At 43.6% G+C, this 27,128-nt stretch overlaps 1 protein-coding gene across 1 annotated transcript in view; it reads right to left on the reverse strand.

Moving 5' to 3' along the window:
* The window catches only part of FARP1 (FERM, ARH/RhoGEF and pleckstrin domain protein 1), a 283,330-nt gene that overhangs the window by 76,085 nt on the left and 180,117 nt on the right, over positions 1 to 27,128 (reverse strand). The window contains 2 exon segments of the mRNA XM_030922251.1: positions 6,930 to 7,008; positions 9,644 to 9,686. Coding sequence (XP_030778111.1) covers positions 6,930 to 7,008; positions 9,644 to 9,686 — 122 coding nt within the window.

The following is a 27,128-nucleotide window of genomic DNA, read 5'->3' on the forward strand; positions in this document are numbered from 1 at the left end:
CTCTCCAAATCTCATGTTGAGATTTCATCCTCAATGTTGGAGGTGGGACCCAGTGAAAGGTGTTTGGGTCGTTGGGGCGGATCCCTTATGAATAGACTAATGCCCTCCCCCTTGGGGGTGACTGAGTTCTCACTCTGTTACTTCCTGTGAGAGCTGGTTGTTACAAAAAGCCTAGCACCTCCCCGTTCTGCCCACATCCTCTCTCATCATGTGATCTCTGCACATGTCGGCTCCCTTTCGACCATGAGTGGAAGCAGCCTGAGACCCTCACCAGATGCCAATGTCCACTCTTGAACTTTTTAGCCACCCAGAATCATAAGCAAAATAAACTTTTTTGCTTTATAAATTACCCAGCCTCGGGTATTCCTTTATAGCAGCATAACACAGACTATGACTTCCAGTTTTGGAAAAATACAAAGGATACAGGAACAAGTTAAACAGCACCATAAGAAAGCTAGCAGGCAAAGAAAGTAGGATATTGTAGCTGGTCCAATTTCTTCAACAAGATGCTATCATGAGGAAAAGAAAATGAGGGACTAACCTACATAGGCCTGGATGACATATTAACTAGATGCAATATGTGGTCCTGGAGTGGATCTGTTTTTAATTGATTAACTGACCGATTGAGACAGGGTCTTGCTCTGTTTTCCAGGCTGGAGTGCAGTGGTGCAATCACTGCTCACTGCAGCCTCAACCTCTGGGGGCTCAAGCAATCCTCCTGCCTCAGCCTCCTGAGTAACTGTGACCACAGATACACACCACCATGCCCAGATAATTTTTAAACTTTTTTGTAGACACAGGTCTCCCTGTGTTGCCCAGGCTGGTCTCAAACTGCTAGGCTCAAGAGATCCTCCTGCCTCCGTCTCCCAAAGTGCTGGGATTACAGGCGTGAGCCACTGTGCCTAGCCAACCTTATTTTAGAATAAACAGATATAAAGGACAGTTAGGGGATAAATAGGGAAATTTGAATATGGCCAATGTATTAGATGAGATGAAAAGTACATATGCATGCATAGAAAAATTCAGAAAGGCTACCTTACTAATCTGATGGGCAATGGGAATGCAGCGCTTCTACTTTCTTCATCGTATTCATATGTCTATTCTAACTTTCTACAATGTATATTTACCACTATTATAATAATGAAAGGGTATTTCTGATTTTCAAAAGGGCCTTTAGCAGTATTAGCCACAGAGGTTTCCATAAGAATTAAATAAGATACATGGAAAACACTATTAGAACAAAAATATTCAATAAAAGTCGGCAGTTTTTAAAAATAAAAGAATAATCCATTTTAAGTCATTTACGAAGTTTTATTATTAAGAACTAAAAAACCACAGCAGCAATTGTATAATCAGCAAAAAGCACCCTACAGACTACAGACCTACCAGTAGGCCTTTCTCTGACCTCCCTAATTTTATTCCTGTTCTCTTGCTCTACCCTTCTGTCTCTCCCCCAACCCCCTTTCTCGCTCTGTCTCTGTGTGTGTGGGGGTGGGGGGGTGGGGGGTGTATGTGTGTGAGGGTGTGTGTGTGTGTGTCTGCCTGTCTCTGGAAAGTCAAAGGAAGAAAAGCAGAGAATATAAAACAATCTAAACCGCATATGGTAGGACGGAATACAAACTATCATGCTGGATTATAGTTACTGTCTTTTGAGCCCAACACTTTGTAGAGCTACAGGTTTTAATTCTAATCGGTGTGGCTGGTTTTTCATTAAATAGGAAGGCTTCACGTTTTAAAATGACATTCTGAATATTTTACCATTTATCATTTCAAACATGAGGTTCTGTGTTCACAAAGAGGTTTTCAGGGACAAATGCATGGGCAGAGTCTGGCAGGCTCTGGGGGCCTTTGGTGACAATCGCAAAAGGGCTGCAAGATGGCATCAGGTTCTGAAAACGCACACATTTACTAGGAGGGTACATGGCTATTTTGAAGGCTGAAGGAAGAATGTGGCTCCCCTGATTACGTGGCCTCTTCCTGTTCCAAGGCCCTTGTAACGTGAGAAGTAGCTTCCTGGGTACTAACTCTGTCCACTTTTCTTACCATGAGCTGTAAGCTGAGCACGCTGGCCGCGATGCTAACTTTAGAGATTTTGCAACACCTTTAGTACTGTCCACTGAAGCGATTCCAATCAGTCTCACAAGAGCCAGAGGCTAAGTTTTACTTGGTGGGCACTAAATAAAGTTAAGCCGGAAAACACAATGAAAACATAAAGCGCTCAAAATACCATCAAGTTTCCTTAGCAGAAGGGTGGCAGGAAGAGAAGAGTGGCAATGACTGTGGCAGGAGCGGACAGAGGGACTTCACTTCTAGGGACAACAAGAGTCACACACATCACACCTATTTGATGGCTTGCTTTCAGTAAGAGTAATTTATTTCATCTGGAAGACCACCATCTTCTCTTTCTCTTTTCTTATTAAATATAAGCAATTTACAATTCCCCTGCAGTCTAAGAGAACACTTCAGCAGGACACGCAGGGCGCAGAGCAGCACGTTCTGATCGGGCCCCCTCACCTATAAGAACACAGGCAAGTAGAAGCTGGATCCAGCTGAAGACGGGATGCCCAGAGAGAAGGGGAAGAACAAAGGGTGGCTAAACTGGGCACAAGGAAAGTGATTCCAAGCCATGCAATAAGAAAAACTGAGATCATCTGGCAGGGCGCAGTGACTCATGACTATAATCCCAGCACTTTGGAAGGCTGAGGTGGGCAGATCACGAGGTCAGGAGTTCGAGACCAGCCTGGCCAATCTCTACTAAAAATACAAAGATTAGCTGGGCGTGGTGGCACGTGCCTGTAGTCCCAGCTACTTGGGAGGCTGATGCAGAAGAATCACTTGTACCCAAGAGGCGAAGGTTGCAGTGAGCCAAGATCGTGCCATTGCACTCCAGCCTGGGCGACAGAGCAAGACTCCATCTCAAAAAAAAAAAAAAAAAAGAAAAACTGGGATCATCTTTTCCAAAGACCCCACTCGCTGTTTTCAAGCTGCACCCAGGAGTCAATATGCTTCTCCTTCTAGATGTCTGGGTGCTGCTGTCAATAGGATGGCATTCCACTTGCAGTTCAATAAATAGAAAGGAATCCAGCTTCTTGTTTAACAGCAGACTGCAATTTAATCTCCTATCTATATGAATGGGAAGCTGAGAGAGCTATTCCTGGAGGCCCAAGGCATTAACTACGGGGCTAGAGTCACTTATGCTTTGCTGAACCACAGGCAAGTTTCTCTGTCTGTCCCACTTCTGTATATGCATCCCTCCTCACAAAGCACAGCTGACATGGAGCTTCTCCCAACATCCCCTCATTCACCATCTGCCAAAGAACAGCACCTGAAATCTCAATAGTCAGTCCATCTTTGCTTCTATAGAAATTTGAGATGCGAGAGTCCCAACACATCGGCCCTGTGAGGTTCTCTATGCCTTGTACCAAGTGGGGAGTGATGGAGAGACGATAAATACCGTAGGAATTTCGGATCAATTTTATTCAACAGTGAGCCAAAAGAACTGTCTCCTTGGAAAAGACTTCTTAAATGTCAGTTCACACTGGGTGCCAGAAAACAAAAACAACAAAACCCTGCTCCATCCAGCTGAGCTCGCATAACTTGAGGAATTTCTCAGCACTGACAGAGGAGCTGGCAATGCGCCAGGCGCATGCGGCTTGATGGTAACAAGCTGTATGGAGTTTCAGAGCAAGGGCCAGAATGGTAGACAACTGCAAACCTCTAGAGACAATGATTCACAAACACTGAAAAGGTGCAAAACTATTTGCAAAACAGAATTTTTTTTTTTTTTTTTTTTTTTTTTTTTGAGACGGAGTCTCGCTCTGTCGCCCAGGCTGGAGTGCAGTGGCCAGATCTCAGTTCACTGCAAGCTCCGCCTCCCGGGTTTACGCCATTCTCCTGCCTCAGCCTCCCGAGTAGCTGGGACTACAGGCGCCCGCCACCTTGCCCGGCTAGTTTTTTGTATTTTTTTTTTAGTAGAGACGGGGTTTCACCGTGTTAGCCAGGATGGTCTCGATCTCCTGACCTTGTGATCCGCCCGTCTCAGCCTCCCAAAGTGCTGGGATTACAGGCTTGAGCCACCGCGCCCGGCCGCAAAACAGAATTTTTAATGGAAAAAAAAAACGGGGGGTAAGGGGATACAGGATTTGTGCCTCCAACTTCCTGAGCAAGAAAGAGGCCTGTTGATTCACATGAAGAAAAGGCACGCTACTGATGCTGCTTATTCCAAACACGACATTCCTCCAACAGCTGGACCTGGCCTTAGATTTATTTCAGCACGCAGAGCTCAGGGCAATGCAGGTTCCAACGATGGCAAAACCAGCCCCAGTAAACCAAGAGCCAACGACAGCAAAACCAGCCCCAGTAAACCAAGACCCAGCAGCCCCAGTATAAGGCCCTCCTGTAGTCAGCCAGCCCTCCTTCCTGTGCTGCTCGGCTTAGCAGCTCGGGCTGTCCCTCCTCTGCAGGTAGCTCCCAGAAGGCTGTGGCCAATTCCTGGCTGCCTATGCCTTATTCGCTGATTTGAGGATTCTAAGTGGACGTGGATAATAGCAGCAATTCGTTCAGAAAACACAAAGCAGTGGGAAGTCTTCATCACTGTCTCCCCGGAGCTCCACATGCCTGTATCTGTTGTCCTTCCTGCCGTTGCTGTGGTCATGGGACATCTAACAGGTATCTCAAACGTGACCTGGCCAGAAACACCCTGACTCTCCACTCCCCCCGCAGTCCTCCACTTCCCTCCATCCTTTTCTCATTTTAGTAACCCCTAACACCATCTCCCCCCAGTCGCTCAGGTCAAAAATCTAAGTGTTCCCTCTCCCTCCCTCAGAGTCCACCACCACCTCATCACCAAGACAGAGTGAACCTGCTTCTGGTACCTGTTCCAAACACAACTACTTCCCTTCATTTCCACTGCTACCTATTGGCGGCTTCTTTGCCACCATCATGGCATAGACTACTGTGACCACCTCCTCACAGGATGCCCCGGGACTCTGCTTCTCCCCGCAAAACATCCACACGGCAGCCAATCTTTCAACACTATGTGCATCAAGCCTCTCTCCTACCTCACCATGGTGCTCCCAACACACTTGCCATGCTGGCCCTCCTTTATGTATCTGAATGCTTGGAGCTGACTCTCGCCTTGGGCAGAGTACTGACTGCTCCATCTCTCCGGAAAGCTCTTTCTCAGTAAATGACTGATGGCTCCTTCTCACTTCCTCAAGAGGCATCCCAGACCAACCAACCTGAAGTCATCACCCAGGCACCTCTATCACATCCTCCTACGTCAATTACTAAAGAGTTCTTGCCGCTATCTGGTATTATCCTGTTTATTTAATCGCTTTCTCTGTTTCCATGAGAGTATTCTTGTCTTGTCATCACTGCATTCCCAGCACCCAGAACAATGCTGGCACACGGGGCACACTTAATAAATATTGCTAATATATTTATGTCTTCATCCCTTTGATAAATGATGACCAATGATGACCCAAGATACTGTGCTCTGTACTAAGAGGGATGAGGAAGGATGTGATGGCCTCGATATTAAACAGTCACTGCTTGAAAACCATGTGTGATAAGAATTAGGCTGGTCAGATTAGTGCCATCTGAGGGATGCTCTTGAAAGGGAATCATTTTATCTACACATGTTCCTGCCAGCTCTGCTCTCTTTTGGAACACTGTCAGTCTTGCCTCGAATTATAAAATTAGGCTGGGCACAGTGGCTCATGCACATAATCCCAGCATTTTGGGAGGCTGAAGCAGGTGGATCACTTGAGGTCAGGAGTTCAAGACCAGTCTGGCCAACATGGTGAAACGCTGTCTCTACTAAAAATATAAAATTAGCTGGGTGTGGTGGTATGCACCTGTAGTCCCAGCTCCTCAGGAGGCTGAGGCAGGAGAATTGCTTGAATTCGGGAGGCGGAGGTTGCAGTGAGCCGAGATTGCATTGCTGCACTCCAGCCTGGGCGACAGAGAGAGGCTTTGTTGCAAAAAGAAAAAAAAGAAAAAGTATATATAAAATGAGTAGAAGTGATGATGTGATGATGGTGATAATGACAATGGTGATGGTGACGACAATGAAAACAGTGATGGTGGTGACAATGGTGGTGATGATAGTTACCATTTACAGTGTCCCTACTGGATCCCAGCTACTCTAGTATAATACTGCTTATCCTCAAAACCACTCTCGCCAAGTGAGCATTAGAGTCTGCACTGTAAGAGGGGAATTAATGGCAACACAAAGGGAGAAAGTAACTGGCCCGTCACAGCAAGTGGCACGATGGTGGCCGAAGCTAGGTCTGACTCAACGCCTGCACTTCTCCCACTCAGCCACTTTCAAAAGAACTGACCTCCGGTTCCTGCCAAATCCACCACCCACGGCAGCGGCAAAGATAAACTGAGTTGACGTGTTGGTTTCACAGAAGAGATTCACATCCAAAACAGTCCATGAAGTGACATATAAGATGGAAAATATGATTGACATATAAGATGGAAAATATGATTGACATATAAGATGGAAAATATAATTGACATATAAGATGGAAAATATGATTGACATATAAGATGGAAAATATGATTGACATTTAAGATGGAAAATATGATTGACATATAAGATAGAAAATATGATTGACATATAAGATGGAAAATATGAGTGACATATAAGATGGAAAATATGATATCAACAGAGTGTAAGCCCAGGATTCACTTCATATCACAACTGGCTTAAAGAAACCAGGCTTTAGGGAAAACAGTACTTCCCCCTCCACCATTTTGTAAGCAGGACTGGGAAAGAGGAAGGTTAAACTGCTCAGTACAGAACAGATGCTGGTCAAGTAAACATTATGAAAATGTCTGTGTCATTAATTGAGAACATTCATTTTCTCTTTTCCTCTGTACCCTGTAGCAAAAAAATACACAGTTTGCAAACCACTAACCTTGTGAGTTCTTCTTGGAGTTGTGTGTGGTCAGGCGGAAAGAATTTCACCACAAACTTAACAACAACATGCTTTGGCCCTAAAGAAGAAGAAGAAAAAGAAGTAAAGCATTTATTGACTTGTGTTTCAAATGCCGTTAAAGAAAAAGGCTTTACAAATACAAATAATGCATCTCATTCCAAGCTCCCAAGAGCACATCTGCCATTTTCCAAGTCACTTAACAACTGGCCAAGTTCAGTCACTAATTCACACTTCCATATCGTGGGGAAAGAGAGATCCGTTTTAAAAAAATACTATGACCAAAGTACCACATAGAGCTATTAAACTTTTTCTCTGGAGACTTAATTTTTATCTAGGTTTTTTGAAATAAAGTCGTTTATCTTCAAAAATGTATCTAATTGGCTACTTTTACCCAAATAATGAAAATGTACAACAGTTATGCAATTCATTATATTTAACTATTTATAAGGTACAGTTGCAAATGCGTTCATCAAATATCTTTTCAGCCTTTTGGTGCTCTTCTGAGCTCTGGGAAAAACATACACCAGACGTGGCCCTGGCTTTGTCTCAGCCAGCTAAGGCCTTTATGAGTATCTTATAAACCCTCTTACCAATGAGTTTAGACAAAATCAGGAAGTAGACAGGGAGCGAGGGCAGGGAAGAGATTGAATAAGATGAGTAACTTTTCAGAATTAAAAAGAAAAAAAAAAAAGAAAGAAAACAGGACAAACAGACTATAAAATAATAATCTGTAGCCGGGCACAGTGGCTCACACCTGTAATGCCAGCAATTTGGGAGGCCAAGGTGGGCAGATCACCTGAGGCCAGGAGTTTGAGACCAGCCTGGCCAAGATGGCAAAACTCTGTCTGTACTCAAAATACAAAAATTAGCTGGGCGTGGTGGCGGGCGCCTGTAATCCCAGCTACTCGGGAGGCTGAGGCACGAGAATCATTTGAACCCAGGAAGCGGAGATGGCAGTGAGCTGAGATGGTGCCACTGTACTCCAGCCTGGGGCAACAGAGCAAGACTCCATCTCAAAAATAATAATAGTCATCATCATCATCCTCTGGGATTTGGGTTGGGGTTTTTTTGTTTTGATGTGTAAGCTACAATATAAGCCATCTTAAAAGGTCTGCCATTTGGAATGACAGCAATACATTTATGTTCTATGAAATATAAGATACCATAATGAAATGAAAAACATGTCTGTTTTCCTTTTCACAATCCTTATACAAATAGTTATTATGTATTATAATTTCTGTGATCACATATTCAAGTTTAAAAAATGCAAAAAAGACATAAAATAAAGATGTTGACAATATATACAAAATCGGGAGGAAAAAAACAAGGCATGAAAATTAACAAACTCTTCCATGTCAATTCTGGAGCACAAAACAACAGTAGCAAAATGAGGAAGACGAGAAGGCTGTGCTACTTACTCTCTGCAATTTTCACTGAGTGGCTACTCAGATCCTTAGAAAACTTGAAACTAGGAAGATGCTAGCACTCAATGCCAAGTGACAGCTTTGTCACACGTGGCCTGTCACAGCATATGGAGCAGACAACTGTACTAATGCTCCAGCTCTGACCCGACCACAGTCAACTCTGTCTTCAGGTCTGAGCCAAAGATACACCTTCCCACTGTTAGCAGCTCCCTTCGTGCAGGGGACAAATGTCAATCTTCTAGACTCTATGCTACCTGGGCCCATGAGGCCGGGGGGCTTCTCTTCGCCCCCAACATTAGTCATTGCCTGCCAGGCATGTTCGGGACACCCAGCAAATATTAAATGATGGCCATTTCATTGGCAGTAACTGCTTAAATTGTAGATGATCAACACCAATTTCAACTGTGCAAGGGCCACGCAGAAATTGTGCTGCGTGTTTATTATATCCACATAAATTGCTGTAAGTGGCCCAGTGGGGTTTCTTAATCGGACAAACAAACGATCCCTCAGGTATTGTAAGCTTCATGCTCAACTAAAAGGATACAGTATTCTCAGATTTTTGTCCCGACTCTGACTACACTGAAGGGCCGACTCTGACTACATTGAAGGGCCATTTGGGATGACATTAGGACCAGATGCTGAATTTTAACTCAAAGTATAGAGAGGTGAAGACATAGAAGAGAGAGAAAAAGCAAGCATTCTTTTTCTTTGTTCCTCTCCTGCACATTCCTTAATCTTTTCTTTCCAACACACAGTCTAAATGCATACATGCCAGGCTCCCTTCAGGGTTCTGCTTGCTACTCAGAAAAACACACACACACACATGCACACACACTTTCGGCGACCCTTTTAACCAAACAATACTTGCATTCTGATTTCACAGGCTTTGAAGAGGAAGGACCAAAAACCTAAAGACAATGTTATGAATAAATGGCTCCACCTCTCCCCTTCGAATGTGACAGAAAGGAACAACGGCATAGACAAGATAAGCTCAATTATTCTGGGGTTTAAGATAATAGCAGGCTTCAGTTGTTAATCAAAACGATATTTTATTTTACCAGTTTGGTTTTGATTACCAAACTGTTACACATTAAAACTGCAGAAGACACACATTTTAATAGTACATGGATTAGTGGATGATGGAAAGCAATTATGGGGTAGAAGAATGTGCGTTTCTAGTGCTTCATGCCACAGGGCAAGAGATGTCTAGACGTGAAACTGTCTGGCTTCAGATTTCACATCACTATTAAACATATGGTATATACTTACTTCTAATCTGTTTCACAATGGGTTTTAGGAGATCCAGCCACACCTAGAGGGGAAAAAAGAACAGATTGAGACCTAAGTTCTCAATGAAAGAGTGCAAGTATTTTGAGATTTTGTTTAAAGCTGTTTAAAACCAAAATATTTTTGAGGATATGAGGCCGTCTGTTCCATTTTTCTCCGGAATGCCGTATCTTACATTGTCTACCACTTTTATAGAACAGATCCTAATTTGCTAATATTATCCCTGAGCTTGAAAATTAAAATTGCTCCTAGACTCAGATACACATGGTTAACTAAGAATTTTTCTACTCTCATTTATACGTTTATCATATTTACCTATTTGGAAAATATTAATGAATGATTTCATGTGTGACTACTAGCTGAGTGAAATATATACATTCCTTATTGAAACAGAATACACGGAAGTGTCTAGAACAACACATCTTTGAGGGATGCGGAAGGGGAATGAATATTTACAGACCACCACCTCTGCACCACGCGCTACCGATAAGCTACTGACCTTTCCAGACAAGGCCAGAGGGATTCTTGTTACCCAGGACTGACATCTGAGACTTGCAGAGGCTAATCTGTCCCAGGTCCCTCAGCTCGAGAGTGGCATTGCTAGGATTGAAATCTAGTCTGTCTAACTTCAAAGTCCAGACTCTCTTTCACACATCTGCTTCTTGGTACACAGTTTGAGTAACAAAATTTTCAAGGAAGAGAGAAGCCTGCTGACCTTATTAATGAAATGTAAGTTGACCATCCCATTTCACATGTTTTTTTCTTTAAACTCCCCATTGAATTTCTAGTCATTTGAAAGGGTTCCACAGAAGCTCATATTTGCATATATGACAAAACTAAGTTAATGCGCTTAACATAAAGAGGGTTTTATGAGTAAATATGAAAACGAGAAACAGCCCTTTAGAAAACCATGCTGAGAACCACATACAATTTACAAAGAAAAAACACCAACAGCTAACAGAAAACTGTTGACACTCAGGACTAATTTGCACTAGAAATGCAAATTAAAACAATTAAATACCATTTCCACCCATTAAATTTCCATCTAGATATGGCTGTACACACGCTTACTTGCATGTTTATATTTTATAATAACCAAAGTTGGCCAGGGTTCAGGGAAGCAGGCACTATCTTACTCTACTGATAGATGTGTGGATTAGTACAACTTTTCTGGAGACTTATCAGAGAATCAGGACCTAAGGCCTAAAAAGTATTATCCAGCCATTTCACTTTGGGAAATTATGCATTTCTGCACACACAAGGAATACTAATTGCAGCATTTTTATAATCGTAAACATTTTTACAGTAATCTAAATTAAGTAGAATAATGTACATCAATATGACACATTACCATAGAGACATTAAAAATCAAAAGACAGGCCAGGCGCGGTGGCTCACACCTGTAATCCCAGCACTTTGGGAGGCTGAGGTGGGTGGATCATGAGGTCAGGAGTTCGAGACCAGCCTGGCCAACGTGGTGAAACCCTGTCTGTACTACAAATACGAAAATTAGCTGGGCACAGTGGCAGGCACCTGTAATCCCAGTTACTCAGGAGGCTGAGGCAGGAGAATCACTTGAACCCGAGAGGCGGAGGCTACAGTGAGCCAAGATCATGCCACTGCACTCTAGCCTAGGAGACAGAGCAAGACTCCGTCTCAAAAAAAAAAATTCAAAAGACAGGAGCCACAGGAGAGCCTAGACCTTTATTGAGATTTCCATGGCTGGGCAAGGCCGGGTACACAGTTTAGGACTGGCTCGTTGGAATAATTTTGGCAGTCTCTGAATTATAGGAGTGGTCTGGAGTTGCTTGTGACCAGGCGCTGAGATGATTCAGGCAGAGGAATATTGCTCCCAGGGATGGGCCGGTCAGATAAAGGAGGCAGCCCTGGATTGGTTTCTTCGTATATCAAAGGTGGTACCCCCAGCTGGGCCCTGCTAGCTCTAAGAACTGGCTAGCACTGGGAGCCGCCGTCTCTTCTTAGCAACAAAGGTCTTTTAAGATGTCAAAACACCACAATATGCAGAAAATTCTCTATGTATGCAATACACATGGAAGGAGCAGAGATAGGGAGCAAGCTTCCCTGAAAATGATCCTGTGCTAAGATCTGAAAGGGAAGAAAGACAAGCAGAATCTATGAAGAAAGACAGTAAAAACCCTAGTCCTGATGCCCGGACGATCACCATGGCTGCAGGGCAGGGCAGGTGGGTCAGGAAGAGGCCTGGCCCCACCAAGGCCACAAGCAGATGCTTTGTCCTTAGCCTAAAACAATGGGAAGGACCTACCCCATGGGGAGGACACGATTAGATTTGCATTCTTACAAGATGAGTCTGGCAGCATGACAACAGGTTAGAAGGAACAAGAATGGATGCAGGTTGAGCTGTTGGCAATTGTCCAGGCAAGACAGGACGGTATTTTGAACCAGAATGGCAGAAGTAGAGTTTGAGAAAGTAGGTGGATTCAAGAACAATTGAAGTGCTAAAAACCAGTGGAATGCACTGATGGATATGACGCCCAAGGAAGGAAGGTGACAATAACTGGAATGACACTGAGATTTCTGCAGCGGGCATCTGGGCAGACACTGGTGCCATCTCCAGAGATAGGGAGCACTGCAGGATGACTGGGGCTGAGAGCTTCTAGCCATGTTAATTTTCTGAGATGCTCCTGGATCATACAGGAAGAGACAGTATACAAACAATGACATACATTCATCTGGAGCTCAGAGGAGAAGCCTAGGCAAGACATCTCACATTTACAGGTCGCCACCACCCTGACTCCATGTGGGATAAGATGGCCAGCATAGAATCTAAAGAAATAAAATGCATGAGCATTGGCCAATACGTCCACCATGGACAGCCAGGTAGGAGCAGAGGAGGCGCGAAGGAAAGGAAGGAGAGAACTGTATCATGGACATCGTGGGATGACAGTGTCCGCAAAGGAAGAATACTGAGAACTGTCTCAAACTCACAGAAGATGAGAACTAGTCCTTGATTCAGTGATTCAGCGGGTCACTTGACCCAGCGATGGGTCTGAACATCTGGTGGGTGGGGAAGAGAATGAATGCCTTCATCAAGAAGCTTGGCTGTGAAGCAAGAGGCAACAGGACGGGGGGTAGCTGGCTGGGGAATCAGGTAAGGGTATTGTTTATTTGCTTGTTTTGTTGTTGTTGTTTGAGACAGCGTCTCACTCTGTCACCCAGAATGGAGTGCAGTGGCATAGCCTCAACTTCCCAGGCTCAGGCAATCCTGAGCCTGGGCTCCCACCTCAGCTTCCCGGGTAGCTGGGACTACAGGCGCATGAGGCCAGGCCTGGCTAACTTTCATATTTTTTGCAGAGACATGGTTTTGCCATATTGCCCAGGCTGGTCTTGAAATCCTGGGCTCAAGCAACCCACCTGCCTCGACCTCCCAAAGTGCTGGGATTACAGGCGTGAGCCACCGTGCCCAGCCCATTTACTTGTTTTTAATTGGAATGACCTGGGTGTATTTAAGAAAGGGAGGGGTTGAAAATAGGGGCAAGAGGTGATGACTGGTGTCCAAAGAGACCTGAGATGATGCGACGACAGAGCTCTAAAACCCAGGACACTGGCTAATGACAGATCCAAGGAGATTCATTTTCTGTGTCAGGAAAAGAAGAAAACTCCTCTCTGATGCCTTCTGTTTCCCTTGTAAAATCAGAGGGCTGGAGGATTGAGGAGAGTGGAGAAGCTTCCAAAGAGTCATGCTGCCTGAGAGCATGAGTTAACCAGAGAGCCCACTGGGAGCCTACTGTCCCGACCACTAGACTCTCTCACCACTGCCAGGGTGGCCACAGAACCAGCCTAAACTTCTGCAAACTGCCCAGGACGAATCAATGACACTTTGGCAGTGTGGTTGCCTATTTTATGAATTGTTTTTAAACATCTCTCCTCTGTTTCTGGCATTTCTGTGGAAAGCATCAAACACAAGCGCCGATGTGAGCCAAGGGAGCATGTGGTTTTATAACACATGGGGCTGGGAGCGCAAGATGGGCCTGGGTAACTCAGCGTATTCAGCAGCTCCGCAGCGGGAACGCTACAAGGCGCCGATCACACTCCAACCCAACGAGGCTGGGTGAGGACACACGGCCTGTGGGGACCTATCTGTTTCCCAGCCAGATCGCAGAGCTGAGGGAGAAGGTCTGGGGCACGTTGGACTTAAATCATTAGAAATGGATGAGCTGGGAGCAGCAAAAAGAAAAAAAGAGGTTGCCAGTCAACTGCAGTGAAAGCACTGGCCTTTGCTATGCAGGGAGGGTCACGAGGAGGCGAGCAGAGCTGGACTGGGTCATCCCGGGCTCGTCACTTTATCCCGCATCCTAAGCACACTGAAACCAGTTACAGATTAGTTAAAAGGCAACAGAAACACCATAAGCTTTCTCTAGAGGGTCACATTTGTTATGATCTCTTTAACCCCAAACCCCTACCCCTTCAACCAAACTGTAGCCCCTGTTCTCACTGAAATCCATGCCGCTGATCTCTTGAACACACTTACACATCCACATGGCCTGACTGGAAAGGCATCTGGCTGAAATGAATGGACCTCTAGAGAAATCTCATTCCCCATCAGTAGGATTCAAAGATGCACCTGCTTACTGAATCCAGGCACTTCTGCCAGGGTTTGAAGGCCTACTGTATTTATTAGTTTGCTGAGGCTGCCATATCGAAAGACCACAGACTGGATGGCCTGAACTACAGAAATTTATTCCCCCACCATTCTGGAGGCTCAAGGTGCCAGCGGCTGTGGGTTCTCCTAGAGCTCCCATCCCTGGCTTCCAGACGGCTGCCACCTCGCTGCATCCTTGCCTGGTCTTTCCTCTGTGTGAGCATTTCCAGTGTCTGTGTCCAAGTGGCCTCTTTTAAAGAGTAGGGCCCACACCAAGGGCCTCATTTTAACTTAATCACCTCTTTAGAGACTTAAGCTGAGTGCTCATGCCTGTAATCCCAGCACTTTGGGAGGCCGAGGTGGGTGGATCATCTGAGGTCAGGAGTTTGAGACCAGCCTGGCCAACATGGTGAAACCCCATCTCTACTAAAAGTATAAAAATTAGCCGGCCGTGGTGGCATATGCCTATAATCCCAGCTAGTTGGGAGGCTGAAGCAGGAGAATTGCTTGAACCCAGGAGGCAGAGGTTGCAGTGAGCCAAGACAGTGCTACTGCACTCCAGCTTGGGTGACACAGGAGACCCCACCTCAAAAAAAAAAAAAAAAAAAAAAAAAAAAAAAAAAAAAAAAAAAAACCAACACAATCTCTGAATACACTCACATTCTGAGGAAGTCAGGGTTAGGGTTTCAACATACACAATTTTGGAGGGGACAAATTCAGCCCGTAGCACTGTTTTTCCACAATTCAGCTGCAATACCGCCTTTGAGCCCATTTCAGTCAGGACCCTGTTTTCCTCCAATCCGATTTGTCTCTGATCCCTTGTTAATGCTTCTTTCCCCGTTTGGAACACACACTGCTTTGCACTGAAATACACTCTGAGAAACGCATCGTTAGGTGACCTCGGCATTGTGTGAGCTTCATAGAGTGAACTTACACACATCTAGGTGGCATAGCCTACCACTCACCTAGGCCAGGTAGACTACTGCTGTCAGGCTGCAAACCTGCACAGCCCCTTACTGTGAATACCGAGCCCACTCCAACACAGTGGTAACTACCCGTGCATCTAAACACAGAAAAGGTACAGTGAAGATCCAGGATTATAATCTAATGGACCACCATCGTACACACAGTCTGTCATCCATGAGGTCAGTATGCGGCGCGTGGCTGTACTCTCAGGTGAGAGGAGATACTAAGGCCAATGTGTATCAAAGGCAGGGCAAGCTGAATCACTGTCCCCAAAGCTGTTCTCCTCTTTCTGAAAACATCCTTTTTTCCCCTGTTATTTTGGTGAGTAACATTTTAAGTGGATTTCATAAGCAACTGGAATGTTTCAGGTGTTTTGGAAAGGGTGTTATTAAAAGATAAACAGTTACTTGATATAAGACAAGGGGCAGGGAAAGGACTAATATTTCTTGAGCACTCACTGTGTGCCAGGGAGCGGGTAAGTGCTCCACACATTCTCATTTAATATTTAAAATAATGTGGTCATTTCACTCATGAATGAAGCCAAGCTCAGAGAGCTTATTCGAGCTGCTTAATGTCACACAGCTGGAATCTGACATCAAGTCTGGCTGAATCCAAGACTAATATGCTTCCCTCCAAAGCTAAAGGACTCAACAAAAGTTCAGTTCTCTTCTTAACTGCCAAAACAGCATATGACAAAAACAACCTGTCAACTGTAACATATATAGGAGCCAAGAAAATATTTGTCATAGAAAAATATTCAGTGTCTAGAACTCACTGCAACAAATTAGTCTTTCTGCAGCTGACTCCTAAAAGAAAAGCCCGGCGCAGTGCGTGGTGGCTCACACTTGTAATCCTGGCACTTTGGGAGGCTAAGGCAGGCGGATCACAAGGTCAGGAGATCAAGACCATCCTGGCTAACATGGTGAAACCCCATCTCTACAAAAACTACAAAAAAATTAGCTGGGCATGGTGGCGGGTGCCTGTAGTCCCAATTACTCGGGAGACTGAGGCAGGAGAATCACTTGAACCTGGGAGGCAGAGGTTAGAGTGAGCCAAGATCGTGCCACTGCACTCCAGCCTGGGCGACACAGCAAGAAAAAGAAAAAGAAACAAACAAAAAAACTTGACTGTGAATTCTTTGTAATAATTTGTTTCAAAGTAATTTAAAAAATTATTTTACTTTATTAATTTTACATTTGGTTATATTGAAAAGATATGTTAAGTGTCACTTTCCCTGTAAACACCTATTACTTTCTAGAGGTTTTCACGTCTGGTCAAAATAGAGTAACAGGAACTGGATTTATTTTCCTACATAAAACAACTCCAAAAATGGAGAATATATATAACGCAACAGATCTGAAAACACAGGACACCAAGCAATGAGAAACGGTGATCTTTAAGGACAGGAAAATGGAAATACGATCCCTGTAAGCGCCCCAGCTTGCTGCCTTGAGTGAGTTTCCAGGCTTTGGCGTAGGAAGAAGAAACACAGGTAGGATGTGGCCAAATCCATGAGTGGAAGAGATGGAGGGGAGAGTTCAGGGGGGCCAAAGGGATGCGAGTTCACAGGACAGAGCACCAGAGAGTAGAAAGATACCTAAAGAAAACTTAAGAGAGCTACAGGGGGTTATTCTTGAATGTGTGGGAGGTAGTCAAGGTCATGAAACAAAACAAAACAAAACAGGAATGTATTAGAGGTAACAGTGCCTGGTGCTTACAGGGGGCCAGGAATACTACCTATTCCCATCAGCCAGTCTGGAAAACCTCATGATTCTTGGGGCCTTGGCAGAGTGCTGAAGAGTCCTGCTTTAGTAGTCAAGAAAAATTCACCCCAGACTATGCCCTACAGTGTCCCAGCTAAGAAGTCTTAAAAGCCAAATCCAAAAGGATCAAATTGCTTCCAAATAACTGTATCCCAGAACAAATTCAGTAAAACTTACAGTAATACAAAAGTATGCAGCGTATCTCACATCCAATTTCTAAAAATCAGGTACGAGAAGCAGGAAAATGTGACCCACAAGGAAACAAAGAAAAGTCAATAAAAACTAACCTAGAACTCACACGAATGACAGAATCCACAGAGAAAGACATGCAAATAACTATTCTAACTATATTCCATCTGTTTGCAAAGTTGAGATATGGAAGATGTAAAAAAAGATCCAAGCTAAACTTCTACAGTGAAAACTGCACTGTGAGATAGAAAACGTTATGCTCTCTGGATGACTGTTTAACAGCAGATCAGTATTGCAGAAGAAAATATTAGTAAAGTTGAAGACCTAACAATAGAAATAATCCAAAATGAAACACACACAAAATTAAAAGAGCAACAAAACTGTAGAACACTTAAGCTGCCTAATTTACAGGACGTCCTCACTTACCATTGTCAATAGGTTCTCAGAAAACTGGTACTATAAGCAAAAGGGAGTATATAACAACAAAGGATATAAAATGAAATCATCAAAAAATTTCAATTGAAAGGAAGGCAAGAAAAAGGAACACAGGATGATGGCTAGAAAAAAAGAAAACAAACAGCAAGGTGTCCAATTTAAACTATATCGATAATCACATTAAATGTAAATGGTCTAAACTCTTCACCCCCCATTAAAAGGCAAGGATTGTTAGTCCGGATTAAAAAAGAAAGAAGCAAGTATATGCTGCCTACAAAAATACACTGCTAATGTAAAGATACAAATAAGTTAAATGAAAAAGGGTAAAAGTATACCATACTAAAAAATAATAATTTAAAAACTGAATTGGCTATATTAGTGTTGGACAATGCAGATGTAAGAATAAAGAATATTGCTGGGGATTTTTAAAAGGGTAATTTCTTGGCCGAGCTCGGTGGCTCACGCCTAATTCCAGCACTTTGGGAGGCAGGTAGATTACCTGAGGTCAGGAGTTCGAGACCAGCCTGGCCAACATGGTGAAACCCTGTCTCTACTAAACATACAAAAATTAGCTGGGCGTGGTGGTGGGCACCTGTAGTCCCAGCTACTCGGGAGGCTGAGGCAGGAGAATTGCTTGAACCTGGGAGGTGGAGGTTGCGGTGAGCCGAGATTGTGCCACTGCACTCCAGCCTGGGCAACAGAGCGAGACTGTCTCAAAAATGAATAAATAAATAAATAAAAATTTAAAAGGGTAATTTCTTTCTTTTTTTTTTTTTTTTTTTTTTTTTTTTGAGACGGAGTCTTGCTCTATTGCCCAGGCTGGAGTGCAGTGGCCGGATCACAGCTCACTGCAAGCTCCGCCTCCCGGGTTTTACGCCATTCTCCTGCCTCAGCCTCCGGAGTAGCTGGGACTACAGGCGCCCGCCACCTCGCCCGGCTAAGTTTTTTTTTTTTGTATTTTTAGTAGAGACGGGGTTTCACCGTGTTAGCCAGGATGGTCTCGATCTCCTGACCTCGTGATCCGCCCGTCTCGGCCTCCCAAAGTGCTGGGATTACAGACTTGAGCCACCGCGCCCGGCCTAAAAGGGTAATTTCTTAATGATAATGGAGTCACTCAGTCAAGAGCACAAAACAATCTCAAATATTTATACACTTAATAACAATTTTAAAATACATCATGATGAGGAAACTGATGAGACTCCAAGGAGAAACAGTCATGCACCGCATAATGACAGTTAAGGACAGGCACATAATAACATCAGTGGTATATATTATAATCCCCTATTTTTACTGTACCTTTTTTAGTTTAGAAACACAAATACTTACCATTATAATTGCCTACTGTATTCAGCACAGTAATATGCTATAGAGACAACCGTATAGCCTAGGTGTGCAGTAGGCACACCACCTGTTTAAGTATACTCTGTGATGTTCGCACAATGAAATTGCCTAAAACACATTTTTCAGAACATATAGCCATCGTTAAGTGATGCACGACTGTAGACAAATCAACATTTACAGAGATTTTAATATTTCTTTCTCAATATTAATATGTAGGCAGAAATAATAGATTTGAAAAACACTATCAACCAACATAACCTCATTGACATATATTGAATATTCCACCCAACACAGAACATACAGTCTTTTCAAGTGCATGTAAAACACTTTGCCAAAATAAGACATATTCTGAACCATAAAACAAATATCAGTAAATTACTTTAAAAGCTTCATGTCATATGAACTACAATTTCTGACCACTATGGAATTCAATTATAAAGCAACAATTGAAGAATTTGTGAAAAATCCCCCACAAATTTGGAAACTAAATACCATACTTTTAAATAAATAAGAAACCAAGGGGAAATGAGGAAGTATTGAAAATGAAAACACAATTTGTGGATGCCACAAAGAAATCAACCTTTGTGGGATGCCAAAAAAAAAAAAAAAAACCCTATTAATTTAAAAAATAATCTATTACAATTTAAACATATGTAATCTAGGAAATTAGATAATTCAAATAAGCAAAATTTTTTAAAGTATACTTTTCACCATTAGGAGATCATCGTTAACACTTTAGGAAGTGGTTCTCAAAGATGAACATGTATTAAAATTGCCCTAGGTAAGGGCTTGTTGAAACATACATCACCGGGCCCTGTTCCCAGAGTTCTTAATCTGGGATGGGGCCTGAGAATGTGCATTCCTAGCCAGTTCTCAGGCAATATGGATGCTGCTTCTTGGTCTGGGGACCATGCTTTAAGAACCACTGCCTTAGTACATACATTTCCAGATCTCTCATTATATGAGATGTGTATGAATATAAACATTCATATACTTTTTAAAAACCAAAATGAGATTTTTTATTCTTTTGAGACAGTGTCTTATTCTGTCACCCAGGCTGGAGTACAGCAGCGTGATCTTGGCTCACTGAAACCTCTACCTTCTGGGTTCAAGTGATCCTCTTGCCTCAGCCCCCTCAAGTAGCTTGGGACTACAGGTGTGAGCCACCATGCCTGGCTAGTTTTTTGTATTTTTTGTAGAGGGGTTTCACCACGTTTCTCAGGCTGGTCTTACACTCTTGAGCTCAAGTGATCCACACGCCTCAGCCAACCAAAGTGCTAGGATTACAGGTGTGAGAAATCTTGCCCAGTCACCAAAATGAAATTAAAAATTTTTTTTCATATTTTATTTAACCCCACCCATGCAAAATATTACCGATTAAATATGTAATCAATATAAAAACATGATTAATGAGATATTTTGCTTTCTTTGGTACTCTTTGGAATCCCATGTCTATTTCATACTCAGATTACATTTCAACTTGCACTAGCTATGTTTCAACTGCTCATTACCTAATGCTTAAGAACTTTGGATAAATGAAAATGTACTTCTGTCTAAGACTTCTTTCCCTCTACATAATGTAGTATACTCTAGTCTGTTTATCCATTCTTCTCTTGATGGGTACGTGTGCGATCTCCAGTTTGGGGTTATGAATAAAACTGCAAAGAATATTCTTATACTTATTTTTATGAACATATGCTTTCATTTCTCTTACATAAATACTTAGGAGTGGAATCGCTGTGTCAAAAAATCGTTGCATATTTAGTTTAATAAGAATACTACCAGACTCTTTTCAAAATTGTTTTATCAGCTACTTCTTTTTTCAAAGATTTGTACCTTTCCATTTTGTAAACTTTCCTCTCATCAAATACTCAGGCAATATTCAAATTCCTCCAGTTAACTAAGCAATATCCTTACTGATAATCTGTCAAAACTAATGCTCAAACCAGGACCGTGTTTCATAACTGGTTATGTCCTCTAAATCTCTTTTAATCTATCATACTGCCTCCCCCTACCTTCCCTTTTTGACAACACTAACCTGGTGAAGGAACCTGTGTTTAATAAAATTTGAACTGAAAACTGTAGAATATGGTTTTATGTATTTACAAAAATAAAGCTTTAAATGAAAAACAAATTAAAGACAGATCTGTAAACCAAACTACAAAATCAAATGTAGTACAGGCTATCCCTATGCACTTGTGTACTGAATTCATCAAGTAGGATTTGGTATTAGAGATACATGTGAAGGGAAGTTTTGGAATCAAACCAAGACAATGTTACAATGCAATGTGGGGGGTCTCAGGGAGCCTTGACTTGGATGGGAAGCTTTAATATCTGCAATCTTTACTTCTTAACCAGGATTCAGCAGACCTCAGGCATGGTCCTTGTAAAACATCAATTACTCAGTTTAAACTATTTTAAAAATCATTTGTTTAATTTTCATGGGCTTCAAATGATTCATTTCAAAAGATTTCACATGGGTATTATAGTTAATTGAACTTTTAAAAATTATGATAAGAAGACTTAACATGAGCTCTACCCTCTCAAAATTTTAAGCATGCAACAGTGTTAACTATAGACAAAATGCTATACAACCCTTTAAACTATCATTTGCTTATTCTGCTTTATACCTTTTTCCTTTCAATCTTAAACAATATTTAATACTAAAATAAACAGATGCTTAAAACTGCACAAAGCAGGCCGGGCGTGGTGGCTCATGCCTGTAATCCCAGCACTTTGGGAGGCCGAGGCAGGCAGGTCACCTGAGGTCGGGAGTTCCAGACCAGCCTGACCAACATGGAGAAACCCTGTCTCTACTAAAAATACAAACTTGGCTGGGCATGGTGGTGCATGCCTGTAATCCCAGCTACTCAGGAGGCTGAGGCAGGAGGATTGCCTGAACCCAGGAGGCAGAGGTTGCAGTGAGCTGAGATTGAGCCACTGTACTCCAGCCTGAGCAACAAGAGTGAAACTCTATCTCAAAAAGTAATAATAATAATAATACTGCACAAAGCATATGTATAGCTTAGCGAATTATTAGATGGTAAACACCCTTGTATCCATCAACCAAGCCAAGAAATAGAACTCTGCTGGTCAACTCCTTCCAAACTCAACTCCCGCCCTCTACAGGTAACCACCATGCAGAGTTTCACAGTAACTGCATAAGTCTGTAATGTTTTATTTCGCCACACGGTGCATCTTTATACACCAGAGTTTAATCTTAAGACTCAACCACTCTAGTCTTAAGACTCATGAGTGGTTTAGCACCATCGCCTTGGGTAATAAGTATGTTTTCACTCAGAGTTCATGGGAGATCTGGTTAAAAGTGTGTGGTGCCCCCACCCCCAAATTGCTTAGTCTTTAGTCTTAAGACTAAACTCTAGTGTATAAAGATGCACCATGTGGTAAAATAAAACATTACATACCTATGCGGTTACTCTGAAACTCTGCATAGAGGTTACCTGTAGAGGGCAGGAGTTTATACTGTTTAATCTATAGCTTCCTCTTCCATCTCTTTCTTTTCCTCACTGTTGACTTGTAGGGTTTCCTGGAGTTTGGATTTTGCTAACTGCACACTCACAGTAGTATTCAACATGATCGTCTTCTCTGTAGTTTCTGCAATTTGGCAGCTGGATCCACCTGGATCCTTTGGCAAGGCCAAACATGGTGTCTCAGGAAAAACACATTGAAGTCTCTGTTTTTTAAATATTATGACCTTGATACATTACTCATTTTTATGTGAAAATTGTTTCCTAACCTATTTAGAAGTAGTCATGGTTCACAGTAGCTTTTCCAAGCTACTCCCAGAGCCTCCTTGTCTATTGTTTCTGTACAGTGTTGAAGGATATGGAAGCATGCTTTTTTCAAGTTCCCTGGCTTGATTTCCCTCCCCTTCTCTGTCATTTCTCTCTGTTGTCCCAACTCAGTTCCATTTGGGCTCCCTTCTCGGTAGTCTCTCGAGTGGTGGCCTGTCTAAAGGGGCAGTTTGTGGTCACTGGAGCACAACTGCTCCAGCCCTGTTAGGCCTTACCCATTTCAGCTGCTCTCTCAAACCACTCCCCTGTGATTTCCAGTGGCAATTTGAGGGTTGTCTTCTCTGATCCGTCGGATGCCCTATTGTTTCCTCGTTTCTTCCTAAACAGACACCCATGGCGTGCAGGTCTTGGGGCTGGCTGATGATCTGTCTCCAGCTGCTTGTTCTTTGGGATCTAGGACTTACTCTGGCATCTAGTTTTGCCACAGATGTTGTCTGTGGGTTTTTGATCTTGCTAAGTAGCTGTCTTTATGTATGACCTTGGGTTTGAGAAGATCTAAAAACGATCCTTCCACCACCACGGCCATCTTCTTAGAACTGTATATCCATTTTGAAACATATTAATATTTCCATGTATTTTTTCTTTAACCACTGATATAGTTTGGGTATTTGTGCCCTCCAAATCTTGTTGAAATGTGATTCCCAGTGTTGGAGGTGGGGCCTGGCATGAGGCGACTGGTTCATAGGGGCGAGTCTCTCATGAGTGGTTTAGCACCAGACCCTTGGGTAATAAGTATGTTTTCACTCAGAGTTCACAGGAGATCTGGTTGTTTGTGTGTGGTGGCCCCACCCCCAATTGCTCCCTGTCTTGCAACATGACACGCCTGTTCCTACTTCACTTTCTGCCATGAGTAAAACCTTCCTGAGGCCTTGCCATGCTTGTAGAGCCTGCAGAACCATGAGCCAATTAAACCTCTTTTCTTTATAAATTACCCAGCCTTAGGTATTTATTTATAGCAACACGAATGGCCTGACGCAAGCACATTTCTTATTCAGGTATGACATAGCCAACAGATCAGAACGCCACTGCCATTCAGAAGAGGGTTTATTATTCACAGTTCCCAAGAGGAGGGGGCCCACCACTCCACAAGGAAGTACCAGGGGTGGGCCGGAGGCAGAGGGAGAGGGGCAGGGGAACAAGGGCAGGATCACTTCCGTGGGGAGGCAAGGCTGGGCAGGGGAAGCAGGTTTAGCACGGGCTGATCTGCATCATTTCTGTGGGCTCTGGGGTGTGGCTGGCTCTGGTTGTGGGTACCTGGCCCTGGAGTGACTCTAAGGCTGGGGACTGTTGCCTCCTGGAGTGTGAAAACCAGCAGGAAGGAGGTGGCTGGAGAGAGCTCTGGACTGGTTAACTGGCAAATAAAAGGTACATTCACAGGGAGCCATCTGCCATCTCTAAGAATTGGCTAGCCCGGGGAGGGGAAGCAGCTCCCCAGTCAACAAGGCCTCAGGTATCAGAGTACAGAAAATTAAAAAGCATAGAGGGAAAAGAGCAGGGGTTGCCAGGGGCTCACGAGGAGAGCAGGATGAACTGGAGGAACACGCGGAAGGATCAGGGTGGTAACACAACTCTGTAATACTGTTGTGGTGATGCATAACTCCAGACACATCTGGAGATACATGTGTCAAAACCCACAGAATGTTCAACGACAAGAGTGAAGCCTCGTGTCAAGTTTGGACTGCCGTGAATGAATGATGATGGACTGACACTGGCCCATCAGTGAAGACACACATGCCACACCTAAGGCTCGGTGTCAGTAACGGGGGACACTGTATGTACGGACAGAGCGGGAGCAGCACGTAGGAACCTCTGTACTTTTAGCTCAATTTTGTTGTCAACTTAAAACTGCAATACAAATATTAAAACTATTAATTAAACAAACACCCCAAAATCCCCCAAATCCGTTATTCTCCTTCCCACTTGCGAGCTGGAGCATCCCCCATGGCTGTATTTTCCAAGGGACCTGTCCTCCCAGACTCTCTGCTTGAGGGGAGCTTTGCCTCCCCTAGGGACCTGCCTGTCAACACAGTCACCATCAGATGGTGCTGTCCCTCAGGGTGACCGAGCCGCTGTACCACCTCACCTCTGCTAGCTTCCCGCAACATTCTTCATCCTTTACACCTGCCATGTTCCTGAAAAAGCTCCTCCTCACCTCAGAGGTCCTCAGACCCCCAGGAAGAGGCGAGGGCAGAGGCTGCGGCTAAGCACAGATGAAGGAGGTGTGTCTGACTCCAGCAGGGTCTGGAAACCTCCAGCAAGGAATGCCTATCATCCCCGGGAGCCGCAGTTTCCATGACCTCCTGCCCCTCAAAAGCAGGCCACTATTGACAAAGCTTTTCTCCTAGCATGGAGGACAGAAAATGAATGACAAGGTGCCAATCTTCTTCCTGGAGCTTCACCAGTATTTATTTATAAGAAACTAGAATGGTTTTTATCAGGCCAGTGAGCAATGTCTTTTGTTTTGTTTTGTTTTGTTTGAGATGGAGTCTCGCTCTGTTGCCAGGCTGGGGTGCAGTGATGCAATCTCGGCTCACTGTAACCTCCGCCTCCTGGGTTCAAGTGATTGTCCTGCCACATCCTCCCAAGTAACTGCGACTACAGACGCGTGCCACCACACTGGCTAATTTTTGTATTTTTAGTAGAGACGGTGTTTCGCCATGTTGGCCAAGCTGGTGTCAATCTCCTGACTCAAGTGATCTGCCTGCCTTGGCCTCCCAAAGTGCTGGGATTACAGGCATGAGCCACCCGCCCAGCTGCAATGTCATTTTAATAAAAGAGTGGTGGGCTGGCTTCATTGGTTTCTGAGTTAGACTGCAAAAATGAAATACAACAGATATCTGAGGGCCTACTATGTGCTCATGAGACCTGCTGGGCTCATCATTGTAAGTATCTAGTTAGCCCTCATAATAACCTTGTAAAATGGTCATTTATTCCTCCCATTTCTCAGATGAAGTGCAAAATCAAGCAAGAATCGACCTAGCAGCTAAATGACAAAGCAAATGTTTAAACAGGTTTACAAGCCACAATGCAGAGCTTTTCCAGCTAGCCTCAATAGGCCAATGAAATAAATCTTCCATATACAACTATTTCTGCTGTTACGGTCTGTGCAGCTCTTTCAGACGGGAGATCCGAGGACAGGCAGCCACGTGCGACATACAGAATGTGTTTGGCTAAGGGAGGCTCTGTGTGGATCCCGGTGACACACTTCATTGTTAAGGATTGGGCACCTTACTTCTCTGGATTCGCTCACTGTAAAATCTGGATGATAAAATACCTACCACAGTGACTGGCAAACTACAGCACATGGGCCAAATCCGGCCAGCCTACTGCCTGTTCTGGCACAGGTCCGAAGCAGAGATTGGCTTTTACATTTTTCAGTGGTTAAAAAAAAATCAAAAGAATCACATTTCGTGATATGTGAAACTATATGAAAGCCAAATCTCTGTGCCCATAAATAAAGTTGTACTGGAACACAGGCACGTCCATTCATTTCACATCTACGGATGCTTCTGCTCTGTGAAGACAGAGTTGAGTGTAACAAAGGCTCTCACCAGGCCTGAACTTCAGCCAGGCTCTTCTTCTCCATGAGGCCTCAGCCTCTGGTTTCTGTGTCCAGTTTTAGCAAGAATCCTGTGAAGTCCGTTTCGAGGGAATCCCCTGGCTAGCTCCCGAAGCTTGCCCCATGGCAATCTAATGGCTTTCTGGCCCTTTCCCAGCCTTCAGACTTTATGTGCCAATTAGCAGCCGTATTAAGCGCAGGGTCTTGGTTCCCATGATCAACAGTGTTTCTGCCATGGAAAGCTCAATCTATACTTTTAAACAGCTGATTAAAACACTTTTCTGTTCCTTGGAGAGATCCTTTAGGGACAGTGCTGGACAAGAGCAAGAGCAGGCCAAGAGCCAAGTGCAGGAGCAGACCAAGCGTGCGTGTCAACACCGCAATCAACTCTTTTAATTGACGAGCCTTGGGACAAGTCTAATTAAGAGTAGAACATAATTATTTCATAATGATCGCTAGTTTATTTACCATCTTGAGAAACACATCTTAGACTATGAAAAACACTTATTTTCCCCTTAAACTCCTTCACATCCTTACTTTGAATAAGCCTCTGACTTGGGTATTTATAAGACAGAAACGATGAGAAGAAAGACAGAAGGCTGGGCAGAAATTCAAGCTGCCTAAATTCAACAACTTATTACCTAGAGACAAGGACTCACAACCTGACATGCCAGGCGCTTTGGGGAAACTCGTTTCCCATGCATCATACACAGAGAAATGGGTGAACCCAGTCATTACAGCCCGATGACTGGGCATTCTGAAACCAACCATGCTTTTT

The sequence above is a fragment of the Rhinopithecus roxellana genome, chromosome 18, assembly GCF_007565055.1.
Source record: "Rhinopithecus roxellana isolate Shanxi Qingling chromosome 18, ASM756505v1, whole genome shotgun sequence".
NCBI lineage: Eukaryota > Metazoa > Chordata > Mammalia > Primates > Cercopithecidae > Rhinopithecus > Rhinopithecus roxellana.